The sequence below is a fragment of the Mytilus edulis genome, chromosome 4, assembly GCF_963676685.1.
Source record: "Mytilus edulis chromosome 4, xbMytEdul2.2, whole genome shotgun sequence".
Classification (NCBI taxonomy): Eukaryota; Metazoa; Mollusca; class Bivalvia; order Mytilida; family Mytilidae; genus Mytilus; species Mytilus edulis.
This window is the reverse complement of record NC_092347.1, coordinates 7,007,183-7,023,292: the sequence shown is the minus strand read 5'-3', so window position 1 is coordinate 7,023,292 and position 16,110 is coordinate 7,007,183. Positions and strand designations below refer to the sequence as shown.

At 30.3% G+C, this 16,110-nt stretch overlaps 1 protein-coding gene across 2 annotated transcripts in view; it reads left to right on the top strand.

Moving 5' to 3' along the window:
• Positions 1-16,110, top strand: part of LOC139518876 (nonsense-mediated mRNA decay factor SMG5-like) — an 84,714-nt gene that overhangs the window by 28,659 nt on the left and 39,945 nt on the right. For both annotated transcript variants that reach the window (XM_071310528.1, XM_071310529.1), the window contains exons 16-20: positions 570-624; positions 1,008-1,137; positions 7,944-8,019; positions 8,894-9,072; positions 10,161-10,316. In XM_071310528.1, the coding sequence (XP_071166629.1) occupies positions 570-624; positions 1,008-1,137; positions 7,944-8,019; positions 8,894-9,072; positions 10,161-10,316 (596 nt within the window). The remainder of the gene's footprint in view (positions 1-569; positions 625-1,007; positions 1,138-7,943; positions 8,020-8,893; positions 9,073-10,160; positions 10,317-16,110) is intronic.

Sequence of the window (16,110 nt, the reverse complement as noted above, 5' to 3'; positions counted from 1 at the left end):
TCCACTGTCTGCATTTCAATTGATCAATATGTGTTTTTGTTGCCATCTGTCCCTTCGTACCATCCCATAAAATGTTTGTTACATTTCCCATTTTTCTCAATGATTAGGAATCAAGGCTTTCTGATATGTGGAAACAAGCTTTATGTTCTAAAGGTTAATTAGAGCTTGCTATTTAGTGAATACATCTTATAGCTACTTGTAGTAGAAAAAAATAGAAATCCAAAAGTCTAAGCGTACTGCAGAAATATGTGTGCATATTGCTATGAATTAAACACTGCTTTTCACAGTACTGTAACTTCAAAATTTATTGCCATGTTTTTATTCATACATAAAAAAAGCAACAGTATCAGAGTCCCAATAATACGAACTCACATTCATAATTTCAGTAGTGATTTTCCTTGACAAATTTTTGCAATTTGATCTCTTATTTTTACAATAATTAATGATTTGTAATAATAAATGCATGTTTATGTTCTGACTTTACAGTATTGAACAATGTTGATAAGACCATAATTATGTAAATATGGTAGAGATTGGTCTGTTTTACATGTCCAAAGTTTACTTTACAGAACAGTCTGCTACAGAGACAGAGGAACAAAGCAGTGAAACAGAGTCAGTAGAAAGGTTAGTTTTTAACAATGTCTCGGTAAAATATATGGAACAGGATTAGTGGAAATAATTGAGAATAATGTATAATTTGCACATTCAAACTGATATGCTGGTTGCTTATATATGTACATCATGGATGTGAGTGCCTAATGTATGCTTATATATCAAGGCCTTTAAGTCCTTATTATTCCTACTCAACCCCCAGCAAACATTTGTTTTTAGGTCAAATACAAATCACTTGAGGTCATATCTTAAAGGTCAGGTCAAAAGATAAATTCTATTTATAATATGACAATTTAATTCCTTCTTTTGTTGTAAGAGATATTTTACTTTTTATTTGTTGTTCAGATACCAAAGGTTTAACAAGATGTTATTCTATAAAAAAAAACTATTAACAGGTCTGAGGATGAACACCGTCAGTTACAGTACACTCTAGATATTATACAACAGGAAGGACTGTTGCCTGTTGTCAAGGTGATGAGTGATTGGATGAGATGTAATACTGGTGTCATCTCTACTTGTGCTCAGGTAAGCTACTAGATACAGTCCCCTTTGAATTTTTATAACCTCATGTAGGAAGTAGAATAGTATACTGCTTTGACTTGTCAACCTGCAAGTCCCTTCCTTTGTCTGTTTTTTCCACTTGTTTGTTCATCGATGACTTTCATAGTATATTTTATATAAAAAATTATTGCTATTTGGTCTAGACTCTTTATTATGTCGAGTTGTATCATGTAAGCAAGTATTATAAATGCTGGGCAGTCCCACCTTGCTTGACAATACTGATGAATAATTTTTTTACCCAATTATTTATTCAACACATATTTATCATCTGTTTAATATAAAGAGTTCCATAGATATTGCATGAAATTATATGTATACCATGTATTACATGTAGTATTGTAAGGCATCAGAAGAAAAGATTTCAAATTTTTCCAAACCCTTGACTAAAAAAATATAGATGTATTTTTAGCTCACCTGGCCCGAAGGGCCAAGTGAGCTTTTCCCATCACTTGGCGTCCGGCGTCCGTCGTCCGTCGTCGTTAACTTTTACAAAAATCTTCTCCTCTGAAACTACTGGGCCAAATTAAACCAAACTTGGCCACAATCATCATTGGGGTATCTAGTTTAAAAAATGTGTGGCGTGACCCGGCCAACCAACCAAGATGGCCACCATGGCTTAAAATAGAACATGGGGGTAAAATGCAGTTTTTGGCTTATAACTCAAAAACCAAAGCATTTAGAGCAAATCTGACACGGGATAAATGTGTTTATCAGGTCAAGATCTATCTGTCCTGAAATTTTCAGATGAATCGGACAACCTGTTGTTGGGTTGCTGCCCCTGAATTGGTATTTTTAAGGAAATTTTGCTGTTTTTGGTTATTATCTTGAATATTATTATACATAGAGATAAACTGTAAACAGCAATAATGTTCAGCAAAGTAAGATTTACAAATACGTCAACATGAACGAAATGGTCAGTTGACCCCTTTAGGAGTTATTGACCTTTATAGTCAAATTTTAACCATTTTTCGTAAATTTTAGTAATCTTTTACAAAAATCTTCTCCTCGGAAACTACTGGGTTAAATTAATACAAACTTGGCCACAATCATCATTTTTTGTTATTGTCTTGAATATTATTATAGATAGTGATAAACTGTAAACAGCAATAATGTTCAGCAAAACAAGATCTACAAATAAGTTTTTCATAACCAAATTAGTCAATTGACCCCTTAAGGAGTTATTGCCCTTTATAGTTAATTTTTAGCATTTTTCATAAATTTTTAGAAAATATTTTCCTCTGTAATTACTGGGCCAAGTTCATTATAGATAGAGATAATGTTAGCAACAAGAATGTTCAGTAAAGTAAATTCTATAAACATCACCATCACCAAAACACAATTATGTCATGAATTTATCTGTGTCCATTGTTTAATATGCACATAGACCAAGGTGAGCGACACAGGCTCTTGAGAGCCTCTAGTTTAGAAAGACACAAAGTTCTTGTAAAAGAAGAAGATTGTGTGTGATATCCATACTTGATTTTATACACACTATTCCTGACTATTATATATGTTAAAAAGAAACATATTAACATAAATGTATTGATGTTGTATGATTCACAGTTTTTAAATGACCGCAAAAATTTTTTTGGGAATGTATAATGGTGTGATATTGTCGTCCGAAGACACATTAGTTTCCAGACAATAACTTTAGTTTAAGTGAATGGATTTCTATGAAATTTTTTGAGAAGGTACACTACCACAAAAGGAAGGTTGGAATAGATTTAAGGGATGATGGTGCAAATTGTTTAGGAATAAGGTACCCAAAGGAAGCGTTTTTTCTAGTTTCAGGATAATAACTTGTGTATTAGTATTTCGATTGCTCTGAAATTGTACCACAATGTTTAATACCACAAGTAAAAGATTGTGATTAATTTTAGGGGTTATGGGCCCAACAGGTTAGGAATTAAGGGCCAAAAAGGGTTCAAAAACAAGCATTTTCTAGTTTCCAGACAATAACTTGTGTGTTAGTGTATGAATCTTTCTGACATTATACTTAAGGTTCCATTTCACAAAAGGAAGCCTGGGATAGAGTTTGGGGTTTATTTCCGAAAACATGTAGGAATTAGGGGCCAAAAACTAGCTTTTATCTAGTTTCCAGACAATAACTTGTGTTTCAGTAATGGATCACTCTGAAATTGTACTTCACGGTTTCATACTTCAAAGGAAAGGCTGGGAATGAGTTTTGGGGTTATTGCTTCAAGGGGATTTTCAAAAAATTGGGCAGGGAGGTGTCAAATTTTTAAGGGGAATTTTTTTTTCTCCAAAATTTGAAATTTTGAAAAGTTTCAAGAAGAAATCTTCAATTGCACAGTATTGTACAATAGATTTGTAAGATCTTTGACCACATTTATTATGTGTCAGAAACCTATATTATGTCAAAAAATTTATCATTATCCAACTTTAGACAGTATCAAACTTGAATTTTGTGTCCAAATTTGCCCAATTCTTAGGGTTCAACCGATGCAGTCGTATTAGGCTGCGCTCATCAAAGCGTTTTATTTATTATAAGGTGATAAGCCTTTTAATGTTGTACAATAAATCCACATCTTGAAATATACAATTGATTGCAATGAAGTTGGAGTTAAACAACTTATGTTAAATATGATACAAGTTTGTTTTTTTATTGAAGGTTGATTACATTCATAGTCATGCATTTTGAACTTTCTTGAAAAAGTTGGGCCATCTATATTTACATTTTACATCATGCTGGTGCTATATACTACAAAATTGCTTCTTCATATATGACATTTGAAAGTTTTAGTCTCTGGTTTGAAATATGAAGAAAAATCTCTAAACTGGCTACTGAAAAAAATACACTGCAATCATTAAAGTACAATGTTAACTCAATATATAAGGAGTTACTTCTCTTTAGCTACTAGAAACATTGACTACTAGAAACATTGATTTACTAACATTGACTTCTAGAGATATGATAGCCTGAGGAACTAACTGTCAGAACTGCAGCAGTATTGACCCCAGTGATATTCAAATAAAATATCAGATTTATTTCTGAATTGTTAATTTTCATGAGAAACAGGGCACTTTATACTCTTAGGAGTGAAACATCATCAGTGGTGGTATCCATCAGGTGAATGGAATTCTAAGTAATACTTAGTATCAAAAGTTTACCTTTTTATGCTCTATCTGGGGGCATTATGTTTTTCAATCTGTGTGTCTGTTCTTTTGTCAGTTTGTTTGTCCATCAGTCCAACTGTCCCTCTTCAGGATAAAGTTTTTGGTTTAAGTTTTTGGTCAAGGTAGTTTTTGATGAAGTTGAAGTCCAATCAACTTGAAACTTAGTAGACATATTTCCTATGATATGACCAAAATCTCTGCCTATATCATTATTGATGAGAACAACATATATACTTAAAAAGAACAATTAAGTTCCTAACTTTAGAATTCAAATACTGGGGAAAATGGATATTGTTGATAATCCAATATCTAAGGTTGTTGGCATTTACTGTGGACTGCAGACAATTAGTGCAGACTGTTGTCTTCTTGTATTCATATTGAATATAAATATTGCTTTATAAAAAATTTACTAATCATTTAAACAATGTATGGATATCAAAATGTAAAATAGTACAAAATTAGTACAATTCTCAGAAGTTAGTTATACATGAATTTAAGGCAAACATTACATTTGCCTATAAAATCATTTGATTTGGGCAGGTATAACCACAGGTAAACACAGGTAGTAAGGATAAAATACATTTGAAATTAAAAAGTGATATTATTTAGTTTTGTGTTTATTCAATATTGATCCATCTTTGAAATATCATCAATTTTTGAGCATTTTGAAACAAGATTAGAATTGAATGAATGAAGATCCTATGTTAATTCTTAATTGTCAATAAAAAAAACAAACATATTTTTATAGTTTGTTCTTATGTTGTACTGTTACACCACTGTCAAGGGTTAAGGGGAGGCTTGGGGTGCCTTCAATCTAGTTTAACCCCACCACATTCTGTATATGGCTGTCCCAAGTCAGGAGCCTTTAATTCTGTGGTTCCTTTGTTAAATTTAATCATTATTTTGTATTTAAATCATTTCATTAGTTTTCTTGTTAGAATTGTTTTACATTTGTCATTTTGGTGCTTTGTATAGCTGACTATAAAGCTATTGGTTTTACTCATTGTTGAAGGCTGTACGGTGACCTTTAGTTGTTAATTTCTGTGTCATTTGGTCACTTGTGGAGAGTTGTTTCATTGGCAATCATACCACATCTTCTAATTTTTATAACGTCTTGTTAGATTCCAAATTCAATACTTTTATTATATCTTCTAAAACTTAGTGACAGGCTTAAAGTATATTAGCTATTCTTCCTGTCTTCCTGTATAAATTTTCATAACTAAACTTTTCAAACTGTTACTCAGGAAGTTTTATTTCTTGGAAGATCATTGATAATTTTTTTTAAAGGAAATGAGGACGGCTTTCTTTTAACATTAAAATATATGTATTCAAATTTCAACGTTCATAAATATTTTTCTTGTATTTATATACCCTTGGATGAAGGTTGCATGGCATAATGTAGCGTAAAAACATCAATGTGATCAAACATAATTTGAAATAAGAAGCAGTTATTATTTCATAATTATCATCTTCTGAGTGCTGCGATCGGTGTGACAAAAAGGTAGAGACAAATCATCCAGAAGCTTAATTTCTTTATTGATAAAAAAAAACAGGTTAAAATTTTCAGGTGACCTATGCAGGAAATGAATTGATGTCTTTTATGGATAAAAACTTCAAATAAATAATCTATATGAACAATAGTTATCTAGTCATGCTGAGGCAAAAGTTGTTATTTCTTTGTACAAATGTATTTGTATATTTACGACAGCTGTTCTAGTAGAAAAGACAAGGAAGTCCACATATTCATTGTTTTTTTTCTGTGTTATTTTAGAGCTTGAAAGAAGATTGTTGAAAAAATGTTATTTTTTTCTTTGACAATCGATTTCATGATCACATAAACCAATAAGTTTATTTTCCCAAAAGAGATAAATATTCCATAGATTTGATTTGTTTAATCTTAAAGAAAGAATATAAACTTTCTCAAATCTACATAAAACCAAAATAAAAATGTCTTAATGCTTTAACAGTGATCCTCTGACTGATGTAATCATAATCCTTCAATTTATTTTCTTACGATATCATCAATATTTATACTTAATATCCTGACCCCATTTGATTTATTGAGTATTCAGAAAGAATTATTGTAATGTTGGGTATTCACAAAGAATTATTATTATTTTTTTTGTGTTTTTTAGGCAAAAAATGCTGTATATGGGGAAAGCTGCAGTAATCCATACTTGCAAATTAATTTTTGTTCATGATATTTTTCTACAAAATCTGCAAATGCATTAATTAGTGTTGCATGCTTGTCTGTTGTTGACAATTCATGATGACAAATTCACATATTAATTCAAAATTTACAGTTATTTAATTGTTATAACACCTTCATTAGCAGTATTTGTAAGGTACAATTTTTCCATAAAGCTTTAGAACATGGTCACTGGCTTACGATCAAATTTTCTAATGTAGCATCCAACAACAAACTAGGATAGTGTTGTAACTTAATATCAAACTGTCAAAATTAATTAGTAAGAGCTAGACTCGTTAGATCAGTTCTAAGCAAAAGAACAACTAACAGAAAGACAATATACACAAAGTACTCTAAGATTAATCACAGTTTAATGGGAAAGCTATCTCAAAGCTCAATTTCAGATTAAAGATAAACACTAAAATAGCAATCAGTACACCTCCAATAAATTTAGTGTAACAATGTAAAAGGTAGTCTGAGAAATACATGGCTTGTACAATCCAAAATTCAAGTAACAAAATTCTGTAAGACCATAACTGTTCAAAATCGGAAAGAGATACTTGTTATTTATGTATCAAACTACAAAAATGTACTAATTCTTAGTAATATAAGTTCTGATGAAGACATTGTTCAAAGCTCATACTACATTATTAGATTGATAACATTTAATTTCAATCAGTAAAAAATATTGATTGGTATGTTACTTTCATTTTACTTAAATATTGTATCTACTTTGGCTATTTTGTCCCTATTCTCATGATCCATGTCTCATCCTATGGCTATTCTGTCCCCATTCTCGTGGTCCGTATGTCTAGATTCCTAGATGTCAGTACGTATTGATCTGACAAACAATGCACACCACTCTCTCAGTATAATGATGTTTAACAATTCTTATCATTCATTGATAGCTGTGTTATATAATGTTAATATTTGAAATATTTGTATTTGAATCATGTACAGCTATTGTTTTGTAATTTACATATTGATTTAATCTGTCAACATAGTGTTATCTAGTCTATTATGTGTCATGTTGCAGATAGTTTCTAATAGATAATCTTTATTGGCAAAATAATATAAAGAAAAAGAAAGACAGATAGTTTCTTACAGATAATCTTTATCGGGAAAATGATATAAAGAATAATAAAAACATACGGTAATATAAAAAACATTGATGTCTTACCAGAGATTTGTCAGTCATATTAAGTAGGTTCATTTTAGTTTAAGGATAACATGTTTGAAATTCAATTGGAACCTGATATTGATCTCAAGATCAAGAAATATTGGAAATGTTATTTGGATTTTAAATCTGTTCAAACTTTAAACATACCGTATCCTAAATTGTCTGTATTAGATGCAGTCCTGAAAAATGCATGTGTCCACAGTTTTTATATGTAAACATTTAAAAATATTCTGTTACAGTTTATTTTAAATCTTTGTTTTGTAGAGTTCCCAATCACTGTGGCACAGATTGTCAATTTTACTGAATATTTTACCAAAGGAAAACCTCTTGGTGGATAATGGTAAGTGTTAGTGTAGAATGATCCTATTTCAGGGCAGAATGAGCATTTTCATGTACGAGTGGATAATAAACTTCTTCCTGTTGACAGTTGCATATTAAGAATAAATTTTAAAAACTATATATATGGTAAAAATATCCTGCAGCAGTATATTTGGAGTTTTCTACATTATTACTTCAATATCCTTCATAAAAAATGCTCATTTTGTTTTGATTTGGTGAAAAAACATGACTGCCAGAAGTAACCTTTGATTGGCCATTGTAATAATCTTCTCTGATGAAACCACAAATTTGACTGTTTTAAAACATTGTTAGATGGATGATCAAATAACTGTCTATAGAAAAATGTACATTTAATGATTGTAATGGTACATAATTCTTTGAAACCCTTTGGAAAATCACTTTTTCACTCTAAAACTACATGGCAAAAATTTCATCAAAACTTTACAGACAGTTTTTAAATCTTCTTTCTTATGGGATTGGATAAATAATGATTCTGATTGTCCTGATTTTACAGAAAATCTGTGTCCATGTGTATTTTTAAGAGTAACATTCTCCAGTTGTGTCTCTACAAGATGAAGCATAGAGATAATTTCTGGGAACCAGTAGTTAAACAAATCAAAACATCTAAGAATATTAAATTTCTCCAAAAAAGAGGAGTGGTTTGTAAAACATCTGTAGTAACAAAGTGCAACCTTCAATGGATTGCTGACTTATGATTTGTAGACCCTCTACAAAGAATTCTTACTTAATGTTGATTCTAATTCATGTATGATTTTCTTGAATCTTACCAAGTTCACATTCAATTTTATAATTCATATTAAAATGATTTGAGTAAATGATAAAACATATATTATTTGTTTAATGTGTAATTTTAGATAATTGTTGGATTGATGACTTAAAAGAAGTTCTCAAAGTGGTACAAGATTGTGACTGGAAACAAGTGATACCTCTAATGGAGGATGTTAGTCTGTGTCAGTTTTCTCCCTTGGCAGAGGTTCATAACAACATCGAATTCTCTGTGAAAAGGAGAGGACAGCTGAATGAAGTTCAGGAGGTATACTAACCAATCAGATTTCTGTAATTCAATTTCATCAATGGCTAACACTGCATTTAGTATGATGTTTGTAATAAAAGCTTTTGTTTTAATTTCAAATACATCACAGAAATAAGATGATCAGATTTCTGGTTTTCCGTGTATAGATATTATTAACAAATAGCTACTCCTTACATGAGTTGATATTTATAGAATAACTAATGGAAGAATTCAAATAGATAAAAATATTCAACGAGTGACCGAACAACACATTAATTCACAAATGTGTGTAGCGCATGAGTTAATTATCAGTGTTGTTAGGTCACAAGTTGAAAAATTTTCAATATTTGAATTCTTAAAATAGTTTTTCTTTTTATTACATTGGAAAATGGCTTTTTTTAAAGAAATTAATGTAAAACATGTAAGGAACTATCTTTTTTCTACGCATTCACAATTTGTTTTTATCCGCCGTTATCGACCTCTTGTCAATGCCTATTGTTGTATGACGTCAGAGTGAAATAACCACGTTTATTTCACATGTGAAATTATCAGTTTTTATTTAACTGGGAAATCAATGTAATTCATTGCAACCAATGTAATAATTAGTGACATTGATATGCAGAAAACCTGATAATTATTACTTATCTAGGAGTAGTCATATACTGTGAGATTATTACATGTTATAATACCCTGTTTTTGTAATCTTAGAAAAAGTGGTAATCAATGTAAAGGTAATGATAATTTTAGGACATTAGGAAATATTTGTTAGAGTGACTTCTCTTTGTCCAATAGCTGTGAAAAGACAAATAACCTAACGGAATTACTTCTAAAGAAAAGTTATGTCATTTTTGTATTTCTATAACTTACAATATACAAAATCGCTTTTATCTTTCTTGACCAGGAATTTCAGGTTTTTTAGCTAGAAGAAAAGGTTTAAACTATAAAAAGGAAATACATCCGAAATATATCTTTTTTTTTTTTACTGACAAATACAAATTTTTTTCTGTTGTACCATGCATGCTTTATGTCAAATTCTCTTTTATTGGTTTTGAAGAAGTAATAAATTGAGTTTCACTAACATGTTTGATTATTTTACTTTAACATTTTAGACTTTTCTGAGGATTGGTTGTATCAGACAATTTGGTTATTTTCTGTCTGAGTTGGACACAATACAGTTTACTTATGAAGAAGCTCAGGGTGTATTTGTGGGACCATCACAAACCAATCATAGCTCGGGAAATGAAAAAGTTGTCATGCAGAGAGTGGTAAGAATAGATAGAAAAATCTCACTTGTAATGTGCAAAATGATGGTTATAAATGTCTGTACTGCCTTCTGAGAGATTTACTGTTCTGAAGGTTTTCAGATATATCTTGATATGTTCTAGTAAGGAGGGCTTATAACTTTTGCTTTTTTCCTGCTCAGTGCTGGATAATACAACAGATGAAATAGTAGACTGGTTGCCTGCTGGGTTATATTGAAGATAAGCTGAAGACTGGTGTGCTGGACTTAAAAATTAATCTACTTTTTACATCATAGTACTAGTACAAGTGAACCTCGTTCTAAAAGTATTTTGAAAATAAAGTGTGACATTTTCACTAACAATAACATGTTAACCTGTGGAGGTAGCAGTTGTTTTTTTAAATTTAAATGTTAACCATGAGATACTAACTAACACCTTTTTATATGGACGTGTTATTAACAGTTGAACCTTTTTAATAATTACACAAATGTCAAGATCAACTCACAGTTGTTGTTTAAAGTGGAAAAACTCATTCTCACCTCTATTTTAATTAGTCAGATTATTGTAAAGTTTATTGTTGAAAAACATTTAATGACCTTTTTATACTGATCCCAAGAATTTTATAGTTTAACTGTTATTATTGATTGATTGATAACTTGACGTTGATCAGATTCATTATGACATAGTAAAAGTTGTGAAGACATTTCTTCCATAGTATGATCTCTTTGTGTATCTTATAAATTGATGCAAACAATTTAAAATTTGATAAGTTACAGAGCAGATGTTTGATTTTTACAATAAACCTTCAGTTAAGAACTCTTATTGCTAGTTCTGAAAAAATTTTGTTTAGATGGTTTTCAGAATTACTAAAGCATTATGTGTACAATTATTATAGCTATGAAGTGCTTGGATGATCAAGGCTATCAAATGATTACAGGATGAAGGTAGAGGTCACTGCCGAAACCTGTAGACGAAAATTGTGAATTCCAGATGATATTTTGTTTAGCCAAATATTCAACCTACATCAAATTTAGCTTAAAAATGTCACTCATAAGGGACCAAATGCCTATTAACACAGTGCCTGTATATTGACTGAAATTTTTGAAAAAATAAGTTTCCATCCAATAATAATGCCTATGAGAGTAAATATTTAACTACAGGATATTTTTTGAAAATGAAAAGAGCTCAAGAGATGAATATAAGACTCATTTAAAAAGATAATTAGAATTTTCATTTCTACATGTACATGTATAAACATTTTCAAGTGTTTTGTATGATTGATATACATTTTTAAACATTAAATGAGAAGATTGTTTTAAACAAACTTTTAAAAGTCTGTGCAACTATCAATAAATATGGCATACAAATTTCAAAAAAATTGAGTAGCATTAAGTTTATTTTCCAACTCTCTAGATAAGAATCAAACAAGGGTTGGTTGTTAATGTTGAATATGTTTACATTGTCAAACTGTATGCAAAAACTGTGAACTACCAAGAAACCAAACAATCAAACATAATGACTTGTTTGACCTTGAACTTCTAAAAGAAGGAAGTTTTTGCTGTAACACAATGATAAAAAAAAAATAATGAATGCCTTTTTAAAGAGACATATAGTGTCCCAGCTTTTTCAAACAATGATAACAAACTATAAATGTATATGTCACATATAAATGAAAGAATTAGATTAAAACATTTTTTGTGCCTAAAATTCAGCATAGAGATTTTTTTATTTTGCTGATGTGCAAAATATTAAAGTTGTGATATGTTTTCTGCAAAAGTTCCAATGTATTTGGTAAGATTTGGAACTCTACAGTTTTAAATAGAGGTCTGTTTGTCAGGTTGGTAGAATTTATTATTTATCATTGGATCGTTCGTAGGATTGGTAGAAGATATTATTTATCATTGGATCATTTGTAGGGTTGGTAGAAGTTATTATTTATCATTGGATCGTTCGTAGGATTGGTAGAAGTTAATATTTATCATTGTATCGTTAATAGGATTGGTAGAAGTTAATATTTATCATTGTATATTAATAGGATTGGTAGAACATATTATTTATCATGGAGTCGTTCGTAGGGTTGGTAGAAGTTATTATTTATCATAGGATCGTTCGTAGGATTGGTAGAAGTTATTATTTATCATTGTATCGTTAATAGGATTGGTAGAAGTTAATATTTATCATAGGATTGTTCGTAGGATTGGTAGAAGTTATTATTTATCATTGGATCGTTCATAGGGCTGGTAGAAGTTATTATTTATCATAGGATCGTTCGTAGGATTGGTAGAAGTTATTATTTATCATTGGATCGTTCAGATTATTGATAGAAGATATTATTTATCATAGGATTGTTCGTAGGGTTGGTAGAAGTTATTATTTATCATTGGATCGTTCGTAGGATTGGTAGAAGTTATTATTTTCATTGGATTGTTCGTAGGATTGGTAGAGAATATTATTTATCATTGGATTGTTCGTAGGATTGGTAGAAGATATTATTTATCATAGGATCTTTCGTAGGATTGGTAGAAGTTATTATTTATCATTGGATCGTTCGTAGGATTGGTAGAAGATATTATTTACCATTGGATCGTTCATAGGATTGGTGGAAGTTATTATTTATCATTGGATCGTTCGTAGGATTGGTAGAAGATATTATTTATCATTGGATCACTTAGATCTATATTCTAATTTCAACTGCATTTATCCAAATATTTTAAAGAGAGACCAGTAATCAATTAATTGGTATCAATAAACCAGTCTGTCTGTCTGATCCACAACGAAAAACAAATTATCATTAAATATAATATTGTTAATCAAATATTATTAAATGAAGACAGCTAGTTAAATATCAAACAGCATTGTTAAAACTCCCAATAATATAAATCCATGGATGATATAGCGCTAACAATTGTACATATTGATTATTTACAGGTTTAATTTATTGGTTCACACAAATTAATAAAAACTAACATATATGCAATCTAAAACAAATTGGTTTTTGTGGTTTAAATATATCCACTTTACTTTGATGATCAGATAATTGGAAAACTATGTAAATGAGGTTTGCCATTTTGTGAAACCTAGAAACCGCTATTAGTATCTGATACTGCATCTCAGTATTCTATATTATTGTCTATTGCCCCCTCCCCCCTCCCCCATCAGAACCCTTCCTGCCCATGGGCCAAAGAGCATGGAAAATAGATGTCACCATTTTCTATCTTTGCATACCCCCTTGGTATTAAATTATTAAGTCAATTTATCATAATTCATTTATGATACATTTTTGTTCTCGTATTTGATATTTGCTTTTTGAATAGTGCAATGCTGCTTATTAACTATGACCTACATTTCAAGCTTCAGTAATTTTGCCAAACTTTATGTTTAAATTTGTTGCTGTCAAAGGATTATATCATCATGTTATCCGATATTGTCATACTTTATAGTACAACAAGCAAACTATAAAGATCAAATATAAGAAAGCAAAATAGGTCTTCACAATACGTCTCATGATAACATCGATAGTTTCCTTGTAAAAGAAGTTTTACCTGCTTTGTATTGAGTATATCTTGTTATAGCATGTTTTGATTAATATGGCAAACAATGAATTATTGAACCAATGAAGACCTTGTCAAACAGATGCCATTTATTTGTCCATTTGTAGTTAGGGCATTAGGCTATAGGAACCAACAAAAAACACTTTAAAAACACATCATTTAAATTTTTGTAAATATGTGTTATTTTCTTCACTTCCTGAATATTCAAGCATCAAAATTTCCAATCAATAAACAAGATATTTGTTTTGTTTAGAGATTATTTGTTTTGTTTAGAGATTATCTACAATTAAGCCAACTAATGAGGACTTTACACAGTGATGCAGATCTTATTTACATTTAGCTTGCATGTGACTACTTTACTTTGTCCTGTACTCTGAAGTCCGAGGCCGGAGAAATCGTGACAAACACTTGGATTTGATGTATACCTTACAGTCATACCCTGTTATTGACACAACGATAGTCTCAAGTAATTTATCAATAGACAATATTGACTGAAGATATCTTTATAACACATTTCTGGTCAAGTAGTTATTGATAATCGGCAAATCTATTTTTGTGCTCGAGTGTCACATGAGTATCGTAATATAAATATTGAAACAAGCCGTACTCATTAAACACTTCATGTCAGGTGCCTTTAAAACTAGTTTTTTACAATGACAATAAGATTTGTTGGAAATTACATATATTTTAGTTTCCATATCCGTATGCTATTTTTTGCAGGGTAAAACCTGTACAATTTGAAGTGTATTTGTTTCTGTATGATAACGCACACTTGATTAGCTGGAAATGAGATACTTGAAAAATTCAAATGGATTTAATGATGTGAAATATTCTTTTTCATATATTCTAAGCATTTCTTAGTAATTATAAATCTTTAAAAACTGTTAATTCATGAGTATAATTGGGAAAAAATTATATTTTGTAAATTGTGCATTCATATCAAATTCGATATATAAACTTTTATGCATGTATATTTAAGTTGTAATTGTTATTGATTTTGATATATCTACCACTGTAACAAGGAATAGCATCCACCATCAAGGCAGAAATCATGTTTCCATATTTACTGGCGAGGACCAAAGAATTAATATGGGGGAGGGAGGTTGGATTGGAAGTTTGAGGACCATATTTTGAAAAAATTGTAATTTGACCTATTTATTACAATATTTTTCTTTTCTTTTTATTTTGGAGTGGAGGAGGCTTCCCTGTATAAATCAGCACATATTCTCTGTTAAAACTCAAACCATGAATTTTTTTTTTTTTTAAATGAGGGAATCATATTCACTTTAAATGGAGCCAGAGACTGGCAGAGAGCCATATATTGACTGTGTTCACAGGGTTTATGTTCTGTATCAACAATATTCTATATTTTACCTTCATCAGTTCAATTCTTCAATACTGAATGATAATGTGGTAGATAATTTTAAAAATGTTGGCCTATGTTCTTCATTAAAAATATTAAGCAATAGAGTGACCCTGTTTAGCCAGTAACTCCTTTTAATGAGATATTTCACACAATCAAATATAGTGTGTTGTAACTTATATTTGCATGTTTGGACAGAAATTGTTTGATTCTAAGAACACTTTATATAAACAGTACACTTAAATGCGGATTAAAATGAGAGCGAATTGACAGCGGAACTTTACATACTTAATAATCAATACATGTGTTTAAGATAGATAAAAAAGATCTCTCATCTTCCTTCCTTTTTACAGGAAATAATAAAAGTGTTTGTCACTGTATGACGTTGTGAAAATAGTTATCTTTAGATGAAAATTATGTGAACGGGATTAAGGTTGAGTGGGATCAGAAATACCATTTGTTTTTAAGGAGTTTAAGTGAACAGCATCCCTAAATGTTCTTCCTGTATCGATGTTATCTATAGACCAACTTACATACTTTTTGGTCTTAGATGACATGAGCTAACTTTCTGGTAAAGGTCTCTATGACATAAAGCATACTGTTTAGTTTTATTTTAAATGGTCCGAGTACACAGTTATTTCGTAGTGCATTTCTTTTAGACAATAAATGGAAATAAAAAAAATCCCACCTGCGCTTTCTCAATAATATTTTTACAGTGTGTTGTACTACTTTTGGGACAAATTATATCAAAATTATAGAAAACTTCATCAGCTCTAACTTAGAATATGGACAATTTTATGTAAAGGGGGTCTCGAAATCTTTTGACAGCTTCCGAAATGCTAATTTTTGACCTTTTTCAACTGGACCAAATCACTACTTTACATTATAATTCATGAATCAAATT